Source organism: Chiloscyllium punctatum, chromosome 10 (assembly GCF_047496795.1).
Source record: "Chiloscyllium punctatum isolate Juve2018m chromosome 10, sChiPun1.3, whole genome shotgun sequence".
In the NCBI taxonomy this organism is placed as follows: domain Eukaryota; kingdom Metazoa; phylum Chordata; class Chondrichthyes; order Orectolobiformes; family Hemiscylliidae; genus Chiloscyllium; species Chiloscyllium punctatum.
The window spans coordinates 113,171,636-113,198,826 of record NC_092748.1 but is presented as its reverse complement, the minus strand read 5'-3'; the positions used below and the strand labels follow the sequence as shown (position 1 = coordinate 113,198,826).

At 44.1% G+C, this 27,191-nt stretch overlaps 1 protein-coding gene across 1 annotated transcript in view; it reads left to right on the top strand.

Moving 5' to 3' along the window:
• The window catches only part of nhej1 (nonhomologous end-joining factor 1), a 303,495-nt gene that overhangs the window by 59,466 nt on the left and 216,838 nt on the right, over positions 1–27,191 (top strand). Inside the window, exon 5 of the mRNA XM_072579950.1 lies at positions 10,735–10,793. Coding sequence (XP_072436051.1) covers positions 10,735–10,793 — 59 coding nt within the window. The remainder of the gene's footprint in view (positions 1–10,734; positions 10,794–27,191) is intronic.

Below are 27,191 nucleotides of genomic sequence, written 5' to 3'. Positions count from 1 at the left end.
AGGTGTTGCAGGTAGTTCAGAGGAGATGTGAGACAAAGACAGAGAGTAGTAGGGGAAGGGAGTTTCGCAAAATGGAGAACTGTGACCAGTGGTTTTCCACAGGAATCCGTGCTGGGAACACTGTTGTTTATTATAAAGGTAAATTAGATTAGATTAGATTAGATTACTTACAGTGTGGAAACAGGCCCTTCGGCCCAACAAGTCCACACCGACCCACCGAAGCGCAACCCACCCGTACCCCTACATCTACCCCTTACCTAACACTACAGGCAATTTAACCTGGCCAATTCACCTGACTTGCACATCTTTGGACTGTGGGAGGAAACCGGAGCACCCGGAGGAAACCCACGCAGACACTGGGAGAACGTGCAAACTCCACACAGTCAGTCGCCTGAGGCGGGAATTAATGATCTGGAGGAAGGTATAGGTGGTCTGATTAGCAAGTTTACAGATGACACTAAGCTTGGTGAATATTCTTGATGAAGGGCTTTTGCCCGAAATGTCGATTTTACTGCTCCTCGGATGCTACCTGAACTGCTGTGCTTTTCCAGCACCACTCTACTCCAGGAATAGCGGAGGGGACTGTCAGAGAATGCAGCAGAACATAGATAGATTGGAGAGCTGGGCGGAGAAATGACAGGTTGAGTTCAGTGCAGAGAAATGTGAGGTGATGCATTTTGGAAGATGCAATTCCAGAACGAACTGTACGGTAAATGGAAAAGCCCTGGGGAAAATTGACGTACAGGGAGATCTGGGTGTTCAAGTCCATTCTTCCCTGAAGGTGGCAACGCAGGTTGATGGAGTGCTCAAGAAGACATACGGCATGCTTTCCTTCATCGGATGGGGTATTGAGCACAAGAGTTGGCAGGTCATGTTACAGTTGTACAAGACTTTGGTTCGGCCACGTTTGGAATACTGCGTACAGTTCTGATCACCACATTACCAAAAGGATGTGGTTGCATTGGAGAGTGCAGAGGAGGTTCACCAGGATGTTGTTTGGTATGGAGAGTGCGAGCTATGAGGAGAGGTTGAGTAGATTAGGACTATTTTCATTAGAAAGACAGAAGTTGAGGAGGCACCTGATTGAGGTCTACAAAATCATTAGCGGTATAGATAGGGTGGTTAGCAAGAAGCTTTTCCCCCAGAGTGGGGACTCAATTGCTAGGGGTCACGAGTTCAGGGTGAGAGGGAAAAGGTTTAAGGGAGATATGTGTGGAAAGTTCTTTACGCAGAGGGTGGTGAGCGCCCGGAACACATTGCCAGCAGAGGTGGTAGAAACAGGAAAGATAGCATAATTTAAGATACATGAATGGGCAGGGAGCAGAGGGATACAGACCCTTGGAAAATAGGAAACAGATTTAGATAGAGGATCTAGATCGATGTGGGCTTGGAGGGCCAAAGGATCTGCTCTTGTGCTGTAATTTTCTTTGTTCTATGTATTACATTGATACCTGCAATGAGTGGGCTGGTTTTTGAGGAAAGGTTGGACTTATTGGGATTTTTTTCCCCACTGGAGATTAAAGTGAGGGCTGACTTGAATTATGCCTACAGGATTATGAATGTGGAATTGAACGTGGAATCGATAATTCCTCTTGTGTGCAGAACTAGAGAGCACAGTTTCAAATTTTGGATTTGGTTTACAGGACAGAAATGAATGGAATTCCATGAGTTTGGAACTCTCTGCATCAAATAAAGTTGGATAGATTCTCGTTAGGCAGTGGAAACAAAAGTGTGTTTTTATTTATTCACTGGATGAGGGTGTCACTTCCTGCATTCCTGGCAGCACTTGCTGCTGCTGGCAGATTGGGCAGGTAGACAGATCCCTCTCCCGATGTGAGGAGTAGAACTCCCACTATTAACCAGTTGAGCTCACCAGAGTGGGGCACCGGGTTGAGCAGGTAGTGCAGGGCATCAGTAGCACTGGGTTCCTTTGCTGAACTGGCAGTCCCAAGAGGCAGCAGTGGCAGCAATATAAACCAGAACAAGGCACTGGCTGCATCGGCGTGGTGAGCTTGAGCCCAGTGCAGATTTATGGCAAAGATGGCGCCAAAGCATGGCGACATGGTTCCTGTGGGTGTGGTATGGCTCAAGGGTGGTGGACACGGTGGCGGTCTGGCTGCGGTGGAGTACGAGGACTTGGGACACCTGGATGTTCACAGACTTGAGGGGTGGACGTTGAGGAGTTGTTTTTTTGTGGAAGTGGGGGAGTGATTTGGATGTTTCCTTTTCCTTTTATTCCTGCTTCTGTTTTTAATCAGGTCTTTTGTATTCTGAGATGGCGCTGGAGAATGGCGACTTTGTACACTTTTTTGCTGTCTTCCTGTACTCGAGTACATGTGACAATAAAATCTAAATCTAGCTGCCTTTCCTTTCACAGTGGGGTCAGTGTGGAGGGCAGTCACCTGCAAGCCTCCCCCATAAGGTACAGCCACAGATTCCACTTGCGCCATGATTGTCTATGATGACGATATGGAAATGGAAAATGAGAAACTAACTTTCATTTATATGACAATCTCAGTATTGTCTGAAGTGTAGTCAGTGTTTTAATGTTGGAAATAAGGTGACCAACTGATGTGGAGTAAGTTCCCAGCAACAACACTGTAATAATAATGAGATAACCTTGTCTTTTGTATAAATGGGGGTTGACCAGGGCATTGGGGAGAACATTCTTGCTCTCCTTCAGTTCATGATGTGTTGCTGGGAAAGCGCAGCAGGTCAGGCAGCATCCAAGGAGCAGGAGAATCGACGTTTCGGGCATCAGCCCTTCTTCAGGCAGTGGAGACAAAAGCTGATGCCCGAAACGTCGATTCTCCTGCTCCTTGGATGCTGCCTGACCTGCTGCGCTTTTCCAGCAACACATTTTCAGCTCTGATCTCCAGCATCTGCAGTCCTCACTTTCTCCTCCTTCAGTTCATGCCCATCTAAGAAAGTAGACTGGGCTGCCTCTTAACATCTCATCTGAAATTCAATACCCGCAACAAGGCGATGCGACCTCAGCCTAGATCTGATGTAGAAATCTCTGGAATGAAGCCTAAACCCATAATCCTCTGGCCCAAAAGCAAGTGTGCTGCTCATTGAGCTGTGGCTGTGTTACAGAGAATGAAGGGAATGGGTAGGAGGAATCTGGAGTAGCTTAAGATATAGGCAGTATGCTGTATTCCAGAAAGGATGAAGGATAGAACTGGAGCCAATCTTTACATACTTAATGTGTTTTTTATTTACAGGGGTATCAAGTATAAAAATGCAATTTGTTTGCTGCAACTGCAGTGTCACTCTACTCCTGTAGAATCCCAGTTAACACCCACCCTCTTGTTTATTTGTGCCATATCTTTGCGTATGTTTTCCCTCTTTGGGGAATTGTGGACAAGTGTTGGGAGGATTAGTAAGCTGATCATCGATTTGCTCAAGCCATGTTGTCAATGCACTTTTGTTGGCCATTCTGGAGTGGATCTTGGATCGTCTGCCTCACAGGCATAGGTGGGGATAAGGACCCATTAGAACACCTCCCTATACCTGTAATATAATTAGATGGTCATGATTGTACACTTAACATAATAGACTTATGGATCAGCTGAGATTTTATGGAGTTGTAAGACCAACCAGTAGAGTGTAGAAAAAGATGTTTAGGTTCGAGTGGTGCTTGAAAAGCACAGCAGGTGAGGCAGCATCCGAGGAGCAGGAAAATCGACATTTCAGGCAAAAGCCCTTCATCAGGACTGAAGGCAGGGAGCCTCCAGGGTGGAGAGATAAATGGGGGAGGGGGGGGGGTGAGGCTGTGGAGAAGGTAGCAAAGAGTACAATAAGTGAATGGGGGTGGGGATGAAGCTGATAGGTCAGAGAGGAGGGTGGGGGAAGGTAGCAAAGAGTTCAGGTGAATGGGGGTGGGGATGAAGGTGATAGGTCAGAGAGGAGGGTGGGGCAGACAGGTGGGAAGGAAGATAGGCAGGTAGGAGAGGTCATAAGGACAGTGCTGAGCTGGAAGTTTGGAGCTGGGATAAGGGGGGGAGGGGTAATGAGGAAACTGGTGAAGTCCACATTGATGCCCTGGGGTTGAAGTGTTCCGAGGTGGAAGATAAGGTGTTCTTCCTCCAGATGAGGGGTAGTGAGGGAGTGGCGGTGGAGGAGGCCCAGGACCTGCATGTCCTCGGCAGAGTGGGAGGGGGAGTTGAAATGTTGGCCCACGGGGCGGTGTAGTTGATTGGTGCGGATGTCCCAGAGATGTTCCCTAAAGTGCTCTGTGAGGAGGCATCCAGTCTCCCCAATGTAGAGGAGTCCGCGTCGGGAGCAACGGATACAATAAATGACATTAGTGGATGTGGAAGGCTCCTTTGGGGCCTTGGATGGTGGTGAGGGAGGAGGTGTGGGTGCAGGTTTTGCAATTCCTGCGGTGGCAGGGGAAGGTGCCAGGAGGAGAGGGTGGGTTGTTGGGGGACGTGGACCTGACCAGATAGTCAAGGAGGGAACGGTCTTTGTGGAAGGTGGAAAGGGGTGGGAGGGAAATATATCTCTGGTGGTGGGGCCTGTTTGGAGGTGGCGGAAATGTCGGCGGATAATGCAGTTTATGCGAAGGTTGGTAGGGTGGAAGGTGAGCACCGGGGGGATGGTTCTGGAGGGGTGGGGTTTGGGGGCGGTTCTGGAGGGGTGGGGTTTGAGGGCGGAGGTGCGGGATTTGGATGTGATGCGTTGGAGGGTATCTTCAACCACGTGGGAAGGGACATTGTGGTTTCTAAAGAAGGAGGCCATCTGGTGTGTTCTGTGGTGGAACTGGTCCTCCTGGGAGCAGATACGGTGGGGCGGAGGAATTGGGAATATGGGATGGCATTTTTGCAGGAGGTAGGGTGGGAAGAGTGTAATCCAGGTAGCTGTGAGAGTCGGTGAGTTTGTAAAAAAAAGTATCAAGTCGGTCGTCATTAATGGAAATGGAGAGGTCCAGGAAGGGGTGGGAGGTGTCAGAGACTATCCCCATTCACCTATTGTACTCTTCGCTACCTTCTCCCCAGCCCCACTTCCCCCACCCCCCCCCCCCACCCCCACCCCCCACTTATCTCTCCACCCTGTAGGCTCCCTGCCTGTATTCCTGATGAAGGAATGCATCAATTCGAGACAACTCACAGCCACTTCTGCCTTGTAGAAAAAGATGTGCAGGAGTGTCAAATTATTCAATGAAGGTTTCAGCAGCAAAGTGACTGGGAGAGGGGCATGACTAAGAGTTTATTGGTGATGTTGGTGTACCAATGACCTGCCCATGGTTACAGACTGCCCCTGAATGTTCATGTGGGGAAGGATGGCACCAACTCCTGCAATGCCGAATATACCATGGCTGCCTGGATACGTTTTCCTTTCTTTTAATTTGTTCATGATACGTGGGCGTCACTGGCTAGGCAAGCACATTGTAATTTCCATAGAGAGAGTGGCTGTGAGTTGTCTTGAATTGATGCATTCCTTGGTTGTAGGGGCACCCACTGTGTTGTTAGGAGGGAAGTTCCAGGATTTTTGTCCCCTTGTAAGTGAAAACACAGCAATGTAACTCCAAGTTAGGACAGTGTATTGCTTTGTAAGTGATGGTGATCCATCTATCTATTGCCCTTGTCCTTCTCGGGTTTGGAAGGTGCTGGCAAAGGAATGTTGGTGACTTTAAAAAGTGCGTATTGCACACTGCTGCCATTGTGCATCAGTGGTGAAAGGGAGTGAATGCCTATGTACTGGATGGGGTGCTGCTTCTGATCGCATCTTGGTATAGGAACAGGAGGAGATCATTCAGTCCCTTGATTCTGTTCCACCTTTCAATAAGACCATGGCTGATTTGTGACCCAACTTCATTTTCCTTTTTTCAACTTTGACGGGATGTGGGTAATATTGGCTGGGCCAGCTTATATTTCCCATCCCTAACTGTCCAGAGAATAGTTCCGAATCAACTCTGTTGCTGTGCGTCTGGTGGTTACATGTAGTCCAGATCAGGTGAGGGCATTAAAGAACTAGATGGGTTTTACAACAATTATCAGTAGCTACATATTGTCATTCTGTTAGCTTTTCTTTCATTTCAGATTTTTAAGTACAAATATCACAATCTGCCATGCTGGGATTTAAACCTAAACTCCCAAAGCATTAGCCTGAGGATCTCGATTACAAGCTCAGTGACTTTAGCATTATGCCACTCACTCCCCTTGTATATACCCTTGGTTTGCAAAAATCCATTAATCCCCAATTTTTGACTAACAATAAAGAAAACCATTCCAAACTTTAATCTGAATGATAAAATAAAGCCATAAAATTCAAGGAGGCTCTGAAGAATATTCATTGAACGTTAACTCTGGTTTCTCTCCACTGACGCTGTCAGACCTACTGAGTTCCTCTAAAAATAATGTTTTTGTTCGATCTGAAAGATCTGTTTCTAATTTTCCAGCTATGTTCAGCCCTAGACTCCTATATACAATTGAAATAGACTCCCCATGTAATATGCGAGACATAAATCGCAAACTACACCCATTAGATATTTTAGGTATGACAATTAATGCCAGGAATTCCTCAGGTAATGACTTGTTAGCTGAAGGTACAACTGGCAGCGGGTCAGGATGTTCAAGGTTTCAGAATCCAAGGGTTGCAGGGATCTCAGGAAGTTGTAAGGAGCTGGAGGAAGTTAGAGATGGGGTGAAGATTTCCACTGAAGTAACATTGAAGAAACAGTGATACATTTCCTGGTCAGGATGGTGTGTGGCTTGGAGAGAGATCATGCAAGTGGTCATGTTCCTGTGCATCTGCTGCCCTTGTTCTTCTGGGTGGTAGAGATCATGGGCTTGGAAGGTGCTGATGAAGGATCCTTAGTGAATTGTTCCACTGTGTTTTGTTGATGGTACACATTGCTGCTACGCTGGTGAAAGACGTGAATGTTTAAGGTGGTAGATGGGGTGCCAATCGAGGAGACAGCTTTGTTGTAAGTAGGATAATATATAATCCCTCCAGTGTGGAAACAGGCCATTCAGCCCAACTAGTCTACACTGACCCTCTGACTAGCATCCCACCTAGACTCATCTCCCTACCCTATCACCCTGCATTTCATGGCTAACGCACCCAACCTACACATCCCTGAGCACTATGGGTAGTTTAGCATGGCCAATGCACCTAACTTGCACATCTTTGGACTGTGGGAGGAAACTGGAGCACCTCATGGAAACCCATGCAGACACAGGGAGAACATGCAAACTTCACACAGTCGTCCGAGGGTGGAATCGAATGAAGGTCCCTGGCCTTGTGAGGTAACAATGCTAACCGCTGAGCCAGTGTGCCATACTAGCTTCAACCTAATTGAGAGTTATTGGAGCTGAACTCATCCAGGCAAATAAAGAATATTCCATTGCACTCCTGACTTGTGCCTCGTAGTTGGCAAACCGGCTTTGGGGAGACAAGTGAAGGAATTTCTCCTCACCTTAGTCCAAATGGTTTTAATCCCTGTATTCTAAGGCTAAGACCTCCTCCCTGGAGGAAACAAGCTCTTAATTGATGGACCAATAGTATCAGCTGCGACTGGGAGTTTACATCATGGGACCCATCTCTCGGTCTTCATGTCATTTGACCTGTCTGGCTGTCTCTTAATCTGCATAGGGCCAGTCTGTGCATCCTTGGTTTTTGCATGGGTCAGTTGGCGTGCCTGTCTGTTAGTCAGTTTAGTGTGCCTCTCAGTCAGTCGGTAAGTGCCTGTGGTGTCTGCATGCACGCCTGTCAGTCTGTAGTCTGAATGTCTGACATTTAGTTGTTCAGTCTTCACCCTGGTCGCCAGGGGTCTGTGCATCTGACATTTGATTGGTTGGTCAGTTGGCATGTCCTATGATTGGCAGGTCAGTCATTGTGCCTGTTGGTGGTTCAATCTTTGCACCAGTCACTTGGATGGTCTGTGCACAAGTGAGGCTGCCTGCAGGTCAGTCAGTCAGTCAGCTGGTTGCCATGTATCTGGATGTGTATGTGTCTATGCTTGATTGGATGTGGGGGTGTGTATGTCTGGGTCTGTGTGTGTGTTTCTGTCTATGTGCCTGCCTGCACGTGTGTCTGCCTGTGTAACAATCCCCTCTCCCCAATGAAAACAAATGCGTTATTTTAACATTTTTTTTCTCGAATGTTTCGAATTGGGGACGTAGTTGATTGGAGAATCCTTCATATTTACAGGAAAAATATTTGTCTGAGAGCAGTTGAAGTAATATCATTCCTGCCTTAAACTACAGTGCTTTGTGTGGGATATGTTGACCTTTCTGTCAGTCAGTTTAAATTTTATATGAAAGGATTTTTCCCCCAAGAAGCATGCATACAGTAAAAAAAATCCTGGGATTAGGTTTACTGAGCTTAGATGTTGTGTGTCAAATGGGCAAGGAAAATCAAAAGAAATATACCGAGGAATTGTTGATTTTGGAGCGGCTGAGTGTTTACAGTGAGGGGTTCTTGGTGCAGATGTTAGTGCAGCTTGTAGTAGTGTGTGCAGTAAAATGTTGATCTTTCTGTCAATCAAGTTGAATTTTAATCAGAATATGATCCAAGACCCACAGAAGAAACCTAGGGATTAGGTTCGCAGAGTCTGTGTGACTGTACTGTTTGGGTTGCAAAAAAATTAGAGAAGTGGTTTTTGATTTTTCTTTTCACCCTCCTCCTCCTCTATCCTTGTGCCTTTGAACCTGATTGTGGGGGTGGGATTGATATAATCATGAATCGCCTCTGCTTGTGTTGTAAGAATTCACTTTTGATGCCTCTCAATTGCTCCGAAAGGTTCAGTCAGTAGTTATGCGAGAAGAGGTGGCATGGAGCCAAATCGGATCACGTGTTGGCTCATCTCAACTGAGGTAGCGTGGAGTCAGTGAAGTCACCACTTGTGGCCCCCAAGCAGGAGACAGAGCCATGTACTTTATTGTACCCATTGACTTCTGTTGAGGAAAGGAAACTCATGCAATGTCTTCATGACACACCTGTTATGACTGTAGGTTGTCCCAAATCACCTTTTTATTGTTTGTTCTTGGTTTGTGAACATCATTGGCAAGGCTAACATAAGTTTCCCACTCCCTAATAGCTCTCCAGAAGTTGATGGTGAGCCACATTCCTGAACTACTGTAGTCTATGTGGGGTAGGCTCACCCACAGTGCTGTTAGACAGCACGTTCCAAGGTTTTGACCCAGCGACACTGAAGCAACCGTGATATATTTCCAAGTCAGGATGGTGCAGAGTTTGAAATGGAACTTTTAGTGCGCAGTGCTTCCTTGCATCTAGCTTGTCCTTCTAGGTGGGTGAGGTCGCAAGTTTGGAAGGTGCTATGTGAGAAGCCTGGGTGAATTGCTGCAGTGCCTCTTGGAGATAGTACACACTCCTGCTGCTACTTGCCTGTGCTGCGGGAAGTGAATGTTGAAAGTGGTGGATAGGTGCCAACTGGAGGTATCCCATTGCACTCCTGACTTCTGACTTGATGGGGAGATGGGAAATGATCAATTCTGCAGAAAGTTCTCACTGTTGTTGGGAATATGGCAAAAGATTTGCATGTAGTGGAGTCCCATGTTTGTGACCATGATAATCTGGAATCAGTAGTTCAGTTGGTTGGAAGGCTGATTTACGATATGGGAGCAATATCAACAGCATGGCTCAAATTCCTGCTCTGGGTGATGTTACCATGCCGGACTCTCTTTACGGCTGTTCAGGACATTGGTAAGGCTACATTTGGAGTACTACTTACAATTCTAGTCATCCTGCTATAGGAAGGGTATTACTAAACTGGAAAGGGCGCAAAAAAAAAGGATTTACAAGGATGTTACCAAAACTGGAGGGTTTGACTGTAGGGAGAGGCTGAATGGACTGGGAATGTTTTACCTGGAGCGTATGAGGCTGAGGGTTGACCTTGTAGAGGTTTATGAAAAAGAAGAGGGACATAGGTAAGGTGAATGGCCAAAGTTTTGCTTTTCCCCAGGGTAGGGAAGTACCAAACTAGAGGGCATAGGTGAGAGGGGAAAGATTTAAAAGAGAGGGGCAACATTTTTACACAGAGGGCGGTGTGTGTATGGAATGAGGGCCAGAGGAAGTGGTGGAGGGGAGTACAATTCCAACATTTTAAACGGCATTTAGATAAATAGATGAATAGGAAGGGTTTAAGGGAATGTGAGCCAAATGCAGGCAAATGGGACTAGTTCAGTGTACGAAACCTGGTTGGCATATATGATTTGGACGGAAGGGTCTGTTTCTCTCTCTACCAGTCATCTGTCTCTAATATGAGTGCAGCCCTATGATCCAGTAGGACTATGCCAACCAATGATAATCTATATCATCTACCTATACAGAGGGTTGGTTGAGGCACTGAGGAGAACTCTCTTTGAGGCTTGGGTTACTTAAATGTACCCAGGAGTATGTAAATTGGGAAACTCCAACAAAAGGCATGAAGGTTTTGCTTTTGCATACTCTACCCGGTGAGACACAATGTATAGGGTTACCTGGCATCCTCCATCCCACCCCATCTCCAAGACAGCTGGATTCCTCCATGAACTTGGGTGCTTAATCTAGGTTAGAAGTTCGGCACAACATCGTGGGCCGAAGGGCCTGTTCTGTGCTGTATTGTTCTATGTTCTATGTTCTAACTCGGCAAGCCCTCTGACTGCTAGTCATTTCTTTCTGTTCTACATTGACCTGGGTTTCTTCATTATTTTGCTCCACATATTGGAGCAGCAGGAGGCTTTCAATTGATCATTTCCATTCTTTGTCTTTATTTTGTGTGCTTAGATCGCTTGGAGACAGAGACTTTCAACGCTGAGGAGTTTAAAGATCGATTTTTTGCAGAGGTAAGGCCAATGGAATTGATGCCTGTAAGACACTTGAGCAGTGGTTGGGGTTGGTGTGGCTGACTATTGATTGGGAGTTACCTGGAGCTCCTTGTGTCTGTTACAGATGGTGAGTTCTATCATGCAGCAATTCCTTGCTGATGCCTCTTATGACGTGCAATTGTTATATAAACAGGTTGTGCTAGGAATACTTAGCAGGTAGGCAACATCTGTGGGGAGAGAGAGAAAGAGAGAGAGACAGAAAGAGAGTTAAGGTTAGGATCTACTTCTGAAGAAGAATCATACAACACTGAAAATGATCACTTTTAAAAAAAATATTCATGTGGCGTCTCTTGCTAGGACAGCATCTATTACCCAACCTTAATTGCCTAAAGAGCAGTTACAAGCCAACCACTTTGCTGTGGGCCTGGAGTCACATATAAACTGGACCAGTAAAGAGCAGCAGATTCCTTCCTTGAAGGATATTTGTAAACTTGATTTTTTTTTAATGACATTTAACAAGCGCTGATTGTTATTGAGCTCAAATGTTACTGTCTGCCGAGGTAGGATTTGAATCCATGTTCCCAGAACATTAGCCTGGTGGTCTGGATTACTAGTCTGGTGATAATATCACTTTATCACCATCTCTCCATATAACTCTGTTTTTCTGTCTCTCCAGAGATGCTGCCAGACGTACTGAGTTTCTCTAGCATTCTCTGTGTTTGTTCCAGGTTTCCAGTATCTGCAGTATTTTTCTTTTATTAGAGAGGAACAGTTAATGTTTTGAGCTAAATAAAAACTGATAGAGCTGCAGTTGCTGTAAATCAGTGACAAAAATAGAAATTGCTGCAAAGCTCGGCATATCTGGCAGCATCTGTGGAGAGAAAGCAGATTAACGTTTTGGGTCAAAACTCCATTCTGAGGAATGGTCACTTGACCCAACATGTTAACTTTGATTTCTCTTCATATACCTGCAGAGCTTTTCCAGCAATTTCTATTTTTGTTTTTAATGTTTTAAACTATATGTTTCATATACCAAACTTGCACATAACTGCACTTCACAGAATCTGACCGTTTGGCTCATTGTTTTTGCCAGTGTTTATGTTTCACATGAATCTTATCTGTTTCGTTTATTTCAGTTCACCATTTCAGCATCACCCTCTACTGTGTTCCATCACGTACTTGTCTAATTCCCACTTCAGCACATCTGTTCTTCACGTCAGCTACTCCATGAGGTTGTCAGAACATAGGATATAGAGCATTACAGTGCAGTAAAGGCCCTTTAGCCCTTAATGTTGCGCCAATCTGTGAAACCGCTCTGAAGCCCATCTAACCTACACTATTCCATTTTCATCCACATGTTTATCCAATGACCATTTAAAGGCCGTTAAAGTTGACGAGTCTCCTGCTGTTGCAGGCAGGTCGTTCCACACCCCAACTACTCTCTGAGTAAAGAAACTACCCTTGACATCTGGCCAGTAGGCTGAGAAGTGGCAGATGGAATTTAATTTAGATAAATATGAGGTGCTGCGTTTTGGGAAAGCAAATCTTAGCAGGACTTACATACTTAATGGTAAGGTCCTAGGGAGTGTTGCTGAACAAAGAAACCTTGGAATGCAGGTTCATAGCTCCTTGAAAATGGAGTCGCAGGTAGATAGGATAGTGAAGAAGGCATTTGGTATGCATCCCTTAATTGGTCAGAGTATTGAGTACAGGAGTTGGGAGATCATGCTGTGGCTGTACAGGGCACTGGTTAGGCCACTGTTGGAATATTGCGTGCAATTCTGGTCTCCATCCTATTGGATGTTGTGAAACTTGAAAGGGTTCAGAAAAGATTTACATGGATGTTGCCAGGGTTGGAGGATTTGAGCTACAGGGAGAGGCTGAACAGGCTAGGGCTGTTTTCCCTGGAGCATCGGAGGCTGAGGGGTGACCCTTATAGAGGTTTACAAAATAATGAGGGGCATGGATAGGATAAATAGATAAAGTCTTTTCCCTGCGCTGGGGTAGTCCAGAACTAGAGGGCGTAGGTTTAGGGTGAGAGAGAAAAGATATAAAAGAGACCTGTGGAGCAGCATTTTCACACAGCGGTTGGTACGTGTGTGGAATGAGCTGCCAGAGGATGTGGTGGAGGCTGGTACAATTGCAACATTTAAAAGGCATCTGGATGGGTACATGAATAGGAAGGGTTTGGAGGGATGTGGGCCAGGTGCTGGCAGGTGGGACTAGATTGGTTTGGGATATCTGGTTGGCGTGGACAAGTTGGATGGAAGGGTCTGTTTCCGTGCTGTACATCTCTATGACTCTATATCTATCACTCCTCAATTTAAAACTATGTCCCCTCATGTTAGCCATCACCATCCGAGGAAAAAGGCTGTCCCTGCCCACCCTATCTAACCCTTTGGTTATCTTATATGTCTCAATTAAGTCACCTCTCAACCTTCTTCTCTCTAACAAAAACATCTAGTCCCTCAGACCTACCTTGTAAGACCTTCCCTCCATACTAGGCAGCATCTTAGTACATCTCCTCTGCATCCTTTCCAAAACTTCCACATCCTTCCTATAATGTGGTAATCAGAAGTGTATGCGATACTCCAAAACTCCATCAGAGTTTTGTACATCTGCAGCATGACCTCATGGCTCCGAAATTCAATCCCTCTACTAATAAAAGCCCAACACACCATATGCCTTCTTAACAACCCTATCAACCTGGGTGGCAACTTTTAGGGATCTGCACATGGATACTGAGATCTCTCTTTTCATCTATACTGCCAAGATCTCACCATTAACCCAGTACTCTGCATTCCTGTTACTCTTTCCAAAGTGAATCAACTCAGACTTTTCCGCATTAAACTCCACTTGCCTCCAGCTCTGCAGCTTATCTATGTTCCTCTGTAACCTACACTATCCTTCGGCAGTATCCACAACTCTACCAACCTTAGTGTCATCCACAAATTTACCAGCCCATTCTTCTAAGCCCTCATCCAAGTCGTTTATGCAAATGACAAGCAGCAGTGGCCCCAAACCAGATCGTTGCGGTACACCACTGTTAACTGAACTCCAGGATGAGCAATTCCCATCAACCACCACCCTATGTCTTCTTTCAGCGTCCTATCTCTTATGAGCTTTTCCAACACTTTACTAACAACCGAAGTAAAGCTCGCTGGTCTATAATTACCAAGATTGTCTCTACATCCTTCTTGAACAAGGGAACAATATTTGCTATCCTCAGTCTTCCGGCACTATTCCTGTCGTCACTGATGACAAAAAGATCAAAGCCAAAGGCTCTGCATTCACCTCCCTGGCTTCCCAGAGAATCCTAAAATAAATCCCATCTGGCCCAGGGGTCTTATCTATTTTCACACTTTCCAGAATTGCTAACTCCTCCTTGTGAACCTCAATCCCATCTAGTCTAGTAGCCTGTATCTCAGTATTCTCCTCAACAACATTGTCTTTCTCTTTTTCCAGTGTGAATACTGACAAAAGATATTCATTTAGTGATTCCTCTATCTCCTCTGACTTCACACGCAACTTCCCACTGCTATGCTTGATTGGCCCTAATCTTACTCTAATCATTCTTTTATTTCTGATATTCATGTAGAAAGCCTATGGTTTTCCTTGATCATACCTGCCAAAGACTTCAATTGTCCCCTCTTGGCTCTTCTTTGCTCTCTCCTTAGGTCTTTCCTCGCTAACTTGTAACTCTCAAGCACCCTAACTGAGACTTCATGTCTCATCCTAATGTAAGCCTTCTTCTTCCTCTTGACAAGAGATTAAACTTTTTTAGTAAACCATGGCTCCCTAGCTCGACCACTTCCTTCTTGCCCGACAGGTACATACTTAACAAGGACTCACAGTAACTGTTCCTTGAACAAGCTCCGCATTTCAATTGTGTTTCCTTCTCCATTCTATGCATTCTAAATCTTATCTAGTCGCATCATAATTGCCTATCCCATAGGTATAACTCTTGCCTTGCAGTATATCCCTTTCCATCACTAAAGTAAACATAACTGAATTGTGGTCACTATCACCAAAGTGCTCACCTACCTCAAAATCTAACACCTGGCCACTTCAAGCTTCACTTTCTAACAACTGTCTGAAAAAAGAAGCTTTCGAATTCCATGTTAGACAAAATCTTATTTGCTTAAGTTTCATATGTATGGACTAGCTTTGAAAACTCCCAAATCTCCCCTAATTTTATCCAATCAAATCCTTTTATCATTTTAATGGCATTTTTTATTCTTCTGTCTTCTGGAGGACAAACCCTCACCTGTTCAGTTTCCTCTTATAACTGTGCCCTCTCCATTCCTATATCAACCTTCTAAATCTTTTCTTTAGACTCTGACTCTGTCACTTTCACCAGTACCTCTATATCCTTTTAAGTTATTTGCTGTCCGACTCTGTCCGTAGGACACAAATAAGGTGCCAGAGCATATCTTACTTACTTTTCAATTCTATTTCTCTAGAAATTAACTTCCCTGCAAAGTGATTATATTTACCTTGGAATGCTACTGCAAAGAGTTTGTCTCTCAGTGCCTTTAGATTCCTTTCGGAGTTCTGTTCAGACTCCTTTCTCTTTGTGAAGGAGTAAATGCCCTTCCTTGTACTTTCTAAACATGCAGTGCCTCAAACAGATTAAGCATTTCTTTTTCAAAACGAGAAGGGTGAAGGGACTATGTTTCTGACTCCGGCACAAAACCACAAACCACAAAGCATAGCCAGCCTTGTCCTCTGACTATACTTTGTGCCTGCCGTGTGGGACAGTAATTACAGAGTAGAGCTGCTGAGGTGAAGCCAGGCTGAATTGAATGAAATCTGTGTTTTGTGTGCTATCTTCAGAGGGCTTGTAAAAATATTGAAACATGGAATAGAATGGTCAGGTTGCCTTCTCTCGTGTCCTTGATGATGGCAGCAATGATGTATTAGTTTCTCTAATGGGGAAATATTCGCGGTGTAATTTCCATTTTAGGTGTCAAACACTTCTTGGCCAGGTCCAACGTGGTGTTAGAGTACAGCCCCTTCTACAAAATCCCCAACTAATACCCCCAGGACAGAGACATCATGGCGTTAAACACAATGTATAGCCCCTTCTACACTGTCCCCATCAAACACTCCCAGGACATAGACAGCAAGGGGTTACATACAGAGTAAAGCGCCTTCTACACTGTCCCCATCAAACACTCCCAGGACAGATACAGCAGGAGGTTAGATACTGAGTAAAGCTCCTTCTACACTGTCCTTATCAAACACTCCCAGGACAGATACAGCAGGAGGTTAGATACTGAGTAAAGCTCCTTCTACACTGTCCTTATCAAACACTCCCAGGACAGATACAGCAGGAGGTTAGATACTGAGTAAAGCTCCTTCTACACTGTCCTTATCAAACACTCCCAGGACAGATACAGCAGGAGGTTAGATACTGAGTAAAGCTCCTTCTACACTGTCCTTATCAAACACTCCTAGGGCAAACACAGCATTGGCTTACATGCATAGTAAAGCTTCCTCTATTCTTTTAAACTGAAAGTAAAGCTCTTTCATCTCTTTCAACCTGAAAATAAATACTTATGTGCCAAACAGCAAGTAGCAGACAGACCGAAGCAATTCCATAATCGTACGATCAGATCAGCAGTCCTGTTACATTCAGTCGTGAATGGTGGTGGACAACTAAACAACTCACTGGAAAAGCAGACTCCACAAATCTCCCATCCTCAATGATGAGAGACGCCATCATGTCAGTCCAAAACATAAGGCTGAAAAATTTACTCCAATCTTCAGCCAGAAGTGCCAAGTGGATAATCCATCTCAGTCTCTGGAGGTACCGGTGTTGGATTGGGCTGGACAAGGTCAGAAGGCACACGACACCAGGTTATAGTCCAACAGGTTTATTTGAAATCACAAGTTTTCGGAACACTGCTGCTTCATAAGGTGACCTTCCCCCGTCGAAGGAGCAGTGCTATGAAAGCTTGGGTTTTCAAATGACCCTGTTGGACTGTCATGTGACTTCTGACCTCTTCTGGGTATTCCTGATGAATGGCCTTTGCCCGAAATATCGATTTTCCTGCTGCTCAGATGCTGCCTGATCAGTTGTGCTTTTCCAGCATCCCATTCTCGACTCTAATCTCCAGCATCTGCAGTCTTCACTTTTGCCCAGCATCACAGATGTCAATCTTCAGCTCATTCCATTCACTGCACATGATATCAAGGAATCATTGTAGGTACGGGGGATTAGTGGCGATGTGTCACGGCAGATTCACCGCCGATGATTAGGCACTGCCGGTTCACCACCAGCGTTTCTCCACTGGGGTCGTTTGACCTCTGGAGACTATTCGCCACCGGAAATATATATATGGACTGATTGTTTTCCCTGCCGCCTGTTCTTTCATACTTCTCAGTCCCCTTTATTTATACAACTACATACTACATATTGATTACAAAAAGAGGTAAAATAAATATCATTTTGTTGGTTTATATATAAAAATGAGTTACAAACTTTCACCAGAAAAAGGAAATATATTTTAAAAATCTTTATAATGGCAGTAAAATCTCACATTAATATTAAACAATGAAATTTCAGTTCATTTGATAGTTATGTGCTATTCCTCTAAGATATTCCAATAAATCTCTTTCGCCGTGTTCAAGAACAATTTTTTTTATTCTCTCGTCTGCGTCTTGATGCTTTTTGAGCTTTATTTGTGGTGGCTAACCTGCTATCAGCTGTTCCATACATAAATCACGCCCCTTTTGCACTTTCATTAACATTCCAATACATTTCCATATGGTTGGGTGGTGAGCTCCGAGTTCAAAAGCAATTCTCCGATGAGCGGCTTCAGTGTGATTATTTGTGCGATCTTCATCATTTGTTGTTGTCTCATAGACTGACCACATATCATGGGGAAACAACGGTGCCCATCAGCTACTGCCACGTCTATTGTAGAGTTGTTACTGAAACAGCACAAACACTACCTTAACCAATATCACGACAATTTTATATACCACCAATATTCAAAATATACAACTTACCTGTGGTGGCGAATCGTCTTCAGTGGCCAATGGGCGGTGGCTAAGCATCCTCGGTGGTCAAAGGGCAGTGGCTAATCGTCAGCGGCGAATCTGCTGTGGCAAATGGTCCCATCCCTAGGTACGGGTTAGTGCATAGGCTATAGGCCTTGACAACATTCAGGCAGTAGTCCTGAAACCTTGTGCTCCAGAACCCACTGCATTGCTACATCCTGTATGCAAAAAGCAGGACAAATTCAACCTAGCTAATTATCGCCTCATCAGTCTGCTCTTGATAATTGGTGGTATGATGCAAGGTTACAACAGTGTTATCACATTGCACTCACTCAGTATCATATTGACGGTTTTGGTCCTACCAGTGGCGCTCAGCTCTTGATTTGAATGCAACCTTGATTCAAACATGGACAAAAGCACTGAATTCCAGTGGTGCAGTTGGAGTGACAGCCCTCGACATCAAGGCTGCATTTACCCACGTGTGGCATCAAGGAGCCCTGGCAGCACTGGAATCAACTGAAATCGGCAAAGCGTGCTCTCCATTTGCTGGAATCGTACCTGGAGCAAAGGAAGCTGGTTGCAGTTTTTGGAGGTCAATCACCTCAGCTCCAGGACATCTCTGCAGGAGTTCCACAGGGTAGTGTCCTAGGCCCAACCATCTTCAGCTGTTTCATCAATGACCTTCCCTCCATCCCAAGATCAGAAGTAAGGATGTTTGCTGATGATTGCACAATGTTTAGCATAATTTGTGATTTCTCAGAAATGAAATACGCCATGTCCGAATGCAATATGACACTTCCGACGTTCAGGCTGATGATTGGCAAGTGACATATGTGCCACACCTATGTCAGGCAGCATTGGAGGCAGTCCAGAGAAATTTATTCTGGGTATGGAGGGATTTTCTTATAAGGAGATGTCAGTGTGTTAGGCTTGTAATCATTGGAGTTAAGAAGAATGAGAGGAAATCTTATTTAACCATATCTAATTCTTTGCATACATAACAGGCTAGAACAGGAAGGTTGTTTCCTTTTCGTGAGACGACCACAAGTAATCTCAGGATTGCCCATTTCTATGAGAGATGAGGATTTTTTTTTTCTCTCTGAGAGTGGTTGTTCAGTGGAACTTTTTTACTGCAGTGGACTTTTGAGGCTGGCCTACTGAATATATTCAAGACCGAGAGACAGATTTTTAATCAGTAAGGGGAATCGATGGTTATAGGGAAAAGGCAGGAAAGTGGAGATGAGGATTAACAATCAACCACCATTTCATTGAATTGTGGAGCAGACTTGATGGGCTGAATGGTCTACTTCTGCTTCCATGTCTTATGGCTGTATGACCAAACCTAACGAGAGAATCTAGCTTTCGCCCTGTAAAATTCAATGGCATTATCATCACTGAATTTCCCACTATCAATATCCTGACTGCCCAAATCTTATCTACCATCTACTTTGTCCAACCAGGACAAAGAATCCACTTGATTGGTACCAAGTCCACAAACCTTCACTCCCTCCACCACCGACACTCAGCAGCAATGTGTACCATCTAAAAGATGCACTGCAGAAAGTCAACTATGATCCTTACACAGCACCTTCCAAACTCCCAACCACTGCCATCTGGAAGGACAAGGGTAATGCATACATGGGACCATGACCATCGGCAAGTTCCCTTAAAAGCAACTGGTGTTCCTGACTTGGAATTTTTTTTCTGTTCTTCATTTACAGGATGTGATCATCGCTGGCTAAACCAACATTTATTGCTCGTCCCTAACTGCTGAGAGGGCAGTTAAGAATCAACCACATTGCTGTATTCCACTTCAAAGTCTTGTAACTCCCTCCCTACACCAAGTGGACTGCAGGGGTTCAATAAGGCAGCTCACCACCAGCTTCTGAAAGGCAATTATAGTTTGACAATAAATGTTGGCCCAGCTAGTGATGCCCACGTTCATTGAATTAATTAATACAGCCTTGGTACTCACCCTCAAATAGTGCGGTTCTCTCTCAGGAATGACATTAGGACTGTTGCCCTGGGTTATGTGTTTGAGTCTCGAGTGGAATTTGGAACCTGTGCCCTGCTGATCTGAGATGAGCGTGATGTGATGACTTTCATCATCCTGTGTACAATGAGTTAAGATATTGAAGGAATGAAATTCTAGACCATTTTCAAAGTACTTTGTACCACCATGTGAGGTAGCTGCTAGGTTTTTGGATGTAGTAATTGATCAACCACCTCATCTTTACTGACCTTGTGTTGCTGTGTTTCTTGTGCGCTGTGTCTCCTGTGCTCAGGTTGGAGTTTGAAAATCTTTCATGGGATATGGGAGCTGCTGTCAAGGTGACCAAATATTGCCTGACTTGCTGGGCCATTTCAGAGGGCAGTTAAGTAACTGTGGAGCTACAGTAAGCCAGACCAGATATAGATGGGTGATTTCCTCCTCAAATGAATTTTAATCTTAATGATGTTTGTCACAGTGTTTGTCGTTACTGGAGGACACTTTGAATTCCATATTCAGTACATTTCACATTCCACAGCTGCTGCATTGAGAGTTGAACCTCATTGCCTTAGTCTGGCCTTTTGGGTTTCTTGTGCCGTGTACCACTCAACCAGTATCTTACAGTTGATGAGGTCAGTGCCCCTTTAGAATCACTTCTTTGAATGGGATCCAGATCATAGAACATAGAACAGTACAGCGCAGAACAGGCCCTTGGGCCTTCGATGTTGCGCCAATCTGTGAGCTAATCTAAGCCCATCATGCTACACTATCCCATCATCATCCATGTGCTTATCCAAGGACTGTTTAAATCTCCCTAATGTGGCTGAGTTAACTACATTGGCAGGCAGGGCATTCCACACCCTTACCACTCTCTGCGTGAAGAACCTGCCTCTGACATCTGTCTTAAATAGAGATGTACAGCATGGAAACAGACCCTTCGGTCCAACCTGTCCATGCCAACCAGATATCTCAACCCAATATTGTCCCACCTGCCAGCACCCAGCCCATAGCCCTCCAAACCCTTCCTATTCATATACCCATCCAAATGCCTCTTAAATGTTGCAATTGTACCAGCCTCCACCACTTCCTCTGGCAGCTCATTCCATACACCTATCACCCTCTGTGTGAAAACGTTGCCCCTTAGGTCTCTTTTATATCTTTCCCTCTCACCCTAAACCTATGCCCTCTAGTTCTGGACTCCCCGACCCCAGGGGAAAGACTTTGTCTATTTATCCTATCCATGCCCCTCATAATTGTGTAAACCTCTATAAGGTCACCCCTCAGCCTCCGGCGCTCCAGGGAAAACAGCCCCAGTCTGTTCAACCTCTCCCTATAGCTCAAATCTTCCAACCCTGGCAACATCCTTGTAAATCTTTTCTGAACCTTTTCAACTTCACAATATCTTTCCGATAGGAAGGAGACCAGAATTTTACGCAATATTCCAACAGAGTCCTAACCAGTGTCCTGTACAGCTGCAACGTGATCTCCCAACTCCTGTACTCAATACTCTGACCAATAAAGGAAAGCATACCAAACGCCTTCTTCACTATTACCCCACAATCAAACATCAAATTGTTCATCTGCAAGGCTGAAGACTAATGGCTCACTGATACACATAGCTCAATGTGAAATATATGTGCCACCACCTTTTCTCTGTCCTTCTGGTGCATTCTGTTGCAGTTGTCTTTACCCACACTTCCTGCCCTTCACTCTCCTATCAACCCTCTGTTGGGCTCATTGACCCAGATTGACTCCTTGCCTAGCAATGTCTTGGTTCTACCATTTAGGTTAAGTGCAAAGAAGATTTTCCAGACTAGTTCTAGGGATGGCTGGGTGGTGAAGAATGTTGTTGATTCAAGATTAAACTTGAAATGCTGTGGTTCTCCAAGGAGTAAAGGAGATTGAGGGGAGATTTGACAGAGATCTACATTATCACCACTGGCTTAATTAATATAGATAAAGAGTTACTCTTTCCGTTATTAATTGTACCAAGGCTAAGAGACACAAGACTAAAGTAAGTATTTTCACTCTGTGAGTGGTACGATGATGATCATGAAGGTGGTGGCTATGGAAACAGCCAATGATTTCAGAAGGAAATTGAGTGGGTATTTGAAGAAAATGCACCTGCAGAGCTATGGAGTCCGAGTGATGGAGTGGGACTGACTGCATGCTGGTTCCCCCCCAGGGCACTGTTGTGAGTGGGCTTGTCGATGACCTGTGCTATAAATAATTACAATTCTGGAAGCCCTTCCATGGCCTGGCTCCTGTCCAGCTCTGTAAGATTTTCCAGCCTTATAACCCTCTAAGATCTTTACACTCTTCCAACTCCAACTCCATGGCCAGCTCCTCTTGGATAGTTTAATCCCTCTATAATTTGCAGCATGCCTTTAGCAGCTTGGACCTTGAGCTCTGGAATTCTTGCCTTGAACTGTCCTGTTGCTCTTCGTCTTTGAGACACCCCTCAAAACGTATCTCTTTATCCTGTGTCATTATGCTTTTGTGAAGCTTATGTATTTTGTTCATTTTTGTTTTGACAAGGCACCTGGTCAAGCATGTTGGCAGGTTTTGCTGAGATAAAGAGTGAAAAAGAATTTTCATTTATATAGTACCTTTCACATCCAATGAAGTTGCTTTAAAAATGTTCACCATTGAAATGCAGGAAACACAAGTGCCAATTTGTGCATGGCAAGAGAGCAATGAGATGATGTTTGATCAACTTTGTTTAAGTTAATGTTGATACAGGGAGTATTGACCATGTTAGTGGGTAGAATTCCCTTGCCTTTTGTTAAAATTGGACCATGTTTATCTTTAATATCCACCTGAGAGAACCACGTTTATCTTTAGATCCATCTGAGAGGGCAGTTTTTTCCGCCATTTACTATTATCTATGCTACTTAACTCTGTAACCTGCCTGTACCGCTCACAAGACAAAGTTTTTCACTGTGCCTCGGTACACGTGACAATAAATTCAATTCAATTCAGGAATGACTTAAAATCTCATCCAGTAAATGCCTATAAAGTGGCTGCGGTAGGCAAGAGAACCTGGAATGTCTTTGCTAAGTTTATCAACTTGTTTTTGCATATTTTCCCTGTCTGAAATTATACAGGAAGATTTATTTACAAATTCCAAAACTTATGTAGAAGTATGTTGCATTACCTACTCCCAACCATTGGGGACACCAATGCCTTTAAGTATAGTGACTCGCTTGCAGCCTCTAGTGGTGGCGATTGGCAATACATCCCTTTTTCAATCATTATTTTAATAGTTTTTGAGTTAGGCACCTATGTAGTACATTGTAATGGTTGAATATTAGCTTAATTATAAAGTTACTGAATATTGATTTTTGTATGTTTGGACCATTTTAGTTTTGTTTTTGTGTGGAGAAAGGTAAATCAATGTCTTGTTTAAGTATTGATAGTTAATGAAGTAATGATGGAAAGTGCATGAAGAGTTCATGTTTGATAAATTTGCTCCCTCAGGAAACCTGTGCACCATGACTCCTCTCAGCTAGTTCCTCTTTCTCTCTCCTCCCCCACTGATGTCACTTTCAATGAAAACACTCTACATCAAGAAACTAAATTAAGACCATAAAATGTTGTAGCAGAAGTAGGCCATTCAACCCGTTGGGTCTGCTCCACCATTCAATGAGATCATGGCTGATCTGATCATCTCCAACTCCACATTCCTGCCTTATAACACTTGATTCTCCTACTGATTAAATATTTATCTACCTCAGCCTTGATTATACTTAATGACCCAGCCTCAACAGTTCTAAGCAGTATAAAGAATTCTATAAGTTATTATAATCTTCGGTTATGACACAGTTTGTAAAGATTGGGTATTCCTTTGACTCGTCATGGAGTGAAATAATTCTGCAGGAATTGAAATACTTATTCCTTCTCTTTCAAAATCCGACAGTAGGGGTGAGAAAGTATTCACAATTTGAGCTGCATCTTTCAGCAGTGACGTCAGGAGACACTGCTCCTCACAAAGTGTTATGGAAATTTTGGGAGCTCTCTCCCACCAAATGCTGTGGATGGGGGTCGTCAATTCAAAATTTCAAACACTGGATTGGTAATGTTTTGAAGGCTAACAGTGTTAATGGTTGCAAAACTAAGGTGAGTTGCATTAAAATACATTTAAGCCATAATCTTTTTGAGTGCCAGAACTGAGGGAGTGAATTGGCTCCTCTTTCTCTCTGTACTCAGTATTGACAAGGGGGTGTTGGTATCAATATAGCCATGAAAACGTGAGTTATAGAGTCCAGACGTTTCTTCGTGTTGAGATAGGTTAACATGTGAAGCTGTTTCCAGGAAGTAGTTTCAAGGGAGTAAAGAAATATCTTTTTTATTGTAGATGGGGCGGGAGGAGCGGGAAGTGGAGGAGATGTGGTGGAGAGCATCGTCAACCAAGTCTGAGGGGAAATTGCAGTCTTTGAAGAAGGAGGCCATCTGGGTTGTTCAGTATTGGAATTGGTCCTCCTCAGAGCAGATGCGGTGAAGGCGAAGGAATTGGGAATATGGGATGGCAAAGGCAAAGGAATTCCAATTCCAATACTGAACAACCCAGATGGTCTCCTTCTTTAAAGACCGCAGTTTCCCCTCAGACATAGTTGACGATGCTCTCCACCGCACCTCCTCCACTTCCCGCTCCTCCGCCCTTGTCGGCGCAGGCTTGGAGGGCCGAATGGCCTGTTCCTGAGCTGTATTGTTCTTTGTTCATTCATTGAATGTGGGTGTTGCTGACCATTTATTGTCTGACTCTAACTACCCTTGAGAAGAATGTGAGTTGTTGCCTTGAACACAACAAAGTGATTTTATAGCCATTTCAGAGGGCAGTGAGAGGTCAACTGCACCGCTGAGGGACTGGAATTGTATTTTTGTCCACGTTGGTTAAGAATGAGACTCTAGCAGTGTGTTAATGTGATTGTCTTTAGTTACCTGTAATGTGGCCTTGTGAGTTGTTCAGTTATATCAAATAACTGCACCACCCTGAAGAAAAGGACTCAAGGCAACAAAAGCTTCTTTTGTCCTTCGTTCAAAGACAAGTCTGACCCACAGCACTGTGACCTCCATAATGGGCAGGGCAGAGAGAGACAGGTCCTGAAACCACCCGAGCCAGAATGGGGATTGAACCTCATGCTGTTGGTACTGAATTGATTCACATTAGCTGTCCCCAACCTCCTCTTCAAAAAAAACACGTCTGCTGTGACAAAATGCTCTCGTACATGCACGTCATAGTCTGGAGCTTTGGATAGTCACGAGAGACTTTTCAAATTTCCAACCTCACCGTGGCTGACCAAGAATCTCTCTCACTCTTACCAGGTGGCCATTGATGTGAGTTGGAAGAATGTGAAAGTTGATACTCGATTTGTTTGAGTGTGTTATGAACACACCTTCCTTGACAGTCAAGACCTGGAGTGGAACTTGAACCCATGGGCTTCTTGGTTAGGAGCAGGGAATCTATCCTCTGCCTCATAAGACCAATCCTTGATGCAATGAAAGGTTGACCAGACTGATTACTGGGATCGGAGGCTTGTCACGTGAGGAGAGATTGGCTCAACAAGACCTATATTCACTAGAGTTCGATAGAATGAGAGGAGATCTCCATGAAACATACAATATTCTGACAAGGCTGGACAGACTGGATTTAAAGATTATGTTTGCCCTGTCTGGAGGTCGAGACTAAGGAATCTTAGCCACAGGAGATGAGGTAGCCCTTGAGAAGAGGAGAAATTTCTTCATTTGGGACGGTGAATCAGAAATTCTTTACCACATAACAGAGCAGAGGCCAAGTCACTCGATATATTTCAGGAAAAAAAATGGATTTGCAACCACTAAAAGGCATTAATGGGCATAGAGTGTAAGCAGGGGCGTGGCTTTGAGATAGAAGATCAACACGATCATATTGAATGGCAGAGCAGGCTCACTGGGCTGAATGTGCTACTCCTCCTATTTCCCATGTTTCTTTGACAAATACTGGCATGTCTGCCATGTCCATATCCCAAGTCCACTTTTAAAAAAATCTCCAAAGTAGTGATTTAGGTAAGGAAATAGGCTAAATCTTAGGTTGCTGTTGAGCAGGGGATGGGCAGTCTGCTCCAAATTTGAAATAAGTCACCAAAGGAAACAGCAATCCTGCAGATACTGGAGTGCAAAATGCAAGCTCCACTTACATTATTTTTAGTTTTACTGTTCGGATGAGGAGTAAGGAATAGATTAAATTTCAGTGAAAATTGAATTTGTTCATACGAGTAAAATAAACTTGATCGCTCAGTTTACAATTTGATTTGATTCACCACAGTACTGATCAATCTTCCTGCTGGAAAGTGGGTGAGGTGCAGACTGAGAATGGTAAGTATGATCATTTTCTCTCTTGCTCTTTTGAGCACTGCAGCACAGATAGAATCAGAATGTTGATGCAAATGCTTGATCTTCAGGAACACAGAACCTCCCGAACGGGAAATTATAAATGTGTGGTGTGTATGCAGAATATCTAACAATTTAATCCTACTGTGTAACCTCCTCTAGCCCTACATGACTTTGGGATCCCTACATTCCTTCAATTCTCATCTTCTCACTCATTCTTAATTTTGCTTGTTCTGAGATCCGTGCCAATGTCTTCAGCTGTCAATCTGTGAAATTCCCTCACTCCCTCTACCTCCTTGTAGACATGATTGCAGTCTGAGGAATCAAAGGCCTGTTTGTGCACAGAAAACACCAACAAACAGCAATCTGAAACTGATTCGATTACGGGTTTTTTTTTTGTAATGTCAGTTGTGGAATACATTTTGGATAAAGTTTCTGTTCATTTTCAAAATAGTGGCCATCGAATCTTTAGCATCCATCTGAGAGGGCAGATGGAACCTTGTTTTGACAATGCGTCTAAAAGATGGCACCTCTGACAGTGAAGCACTTCCTCAGTACTTCACTGGGAGTGTCTGCCTCAACTTTGTGCTCAAGGCTGAGGGTTGGGACTTGACCTAACTCTCATTCATGAGTCAGTTTATTATTTTTGCAACAATCCAGCAGCTTCCTGGTCACTTTTGCTGACAGCAATTTTTCATTTCCAGACTTTTTTTTAAAATTCAGATTTCAAACTACCATGGTGTGGGAATTGAACTCCCGTCCTCTGGATTATTAGTCCAGTAACATAACCACTATGCTACTGTCCCTGTTATTGCATTCTCTGTTATTACTTCAGATTCCCAACATTCACAGTTGGGTTTTTTTGTTTATGTAGTTAGATTAAAAAAAAGACTTTTATACCGTGAGAGTGTGATATTATCTGCTCCCCCCTTCCCATGTGATACTGCAGTAGTTGTACTGGGAGTGCGTGATTCTCTTCTTTTTAAAGTGTGCACTTGAATCCCTGCTTCAGGGGAAAAGAACTACAGTGGTGTAAGATCTATGGTGCA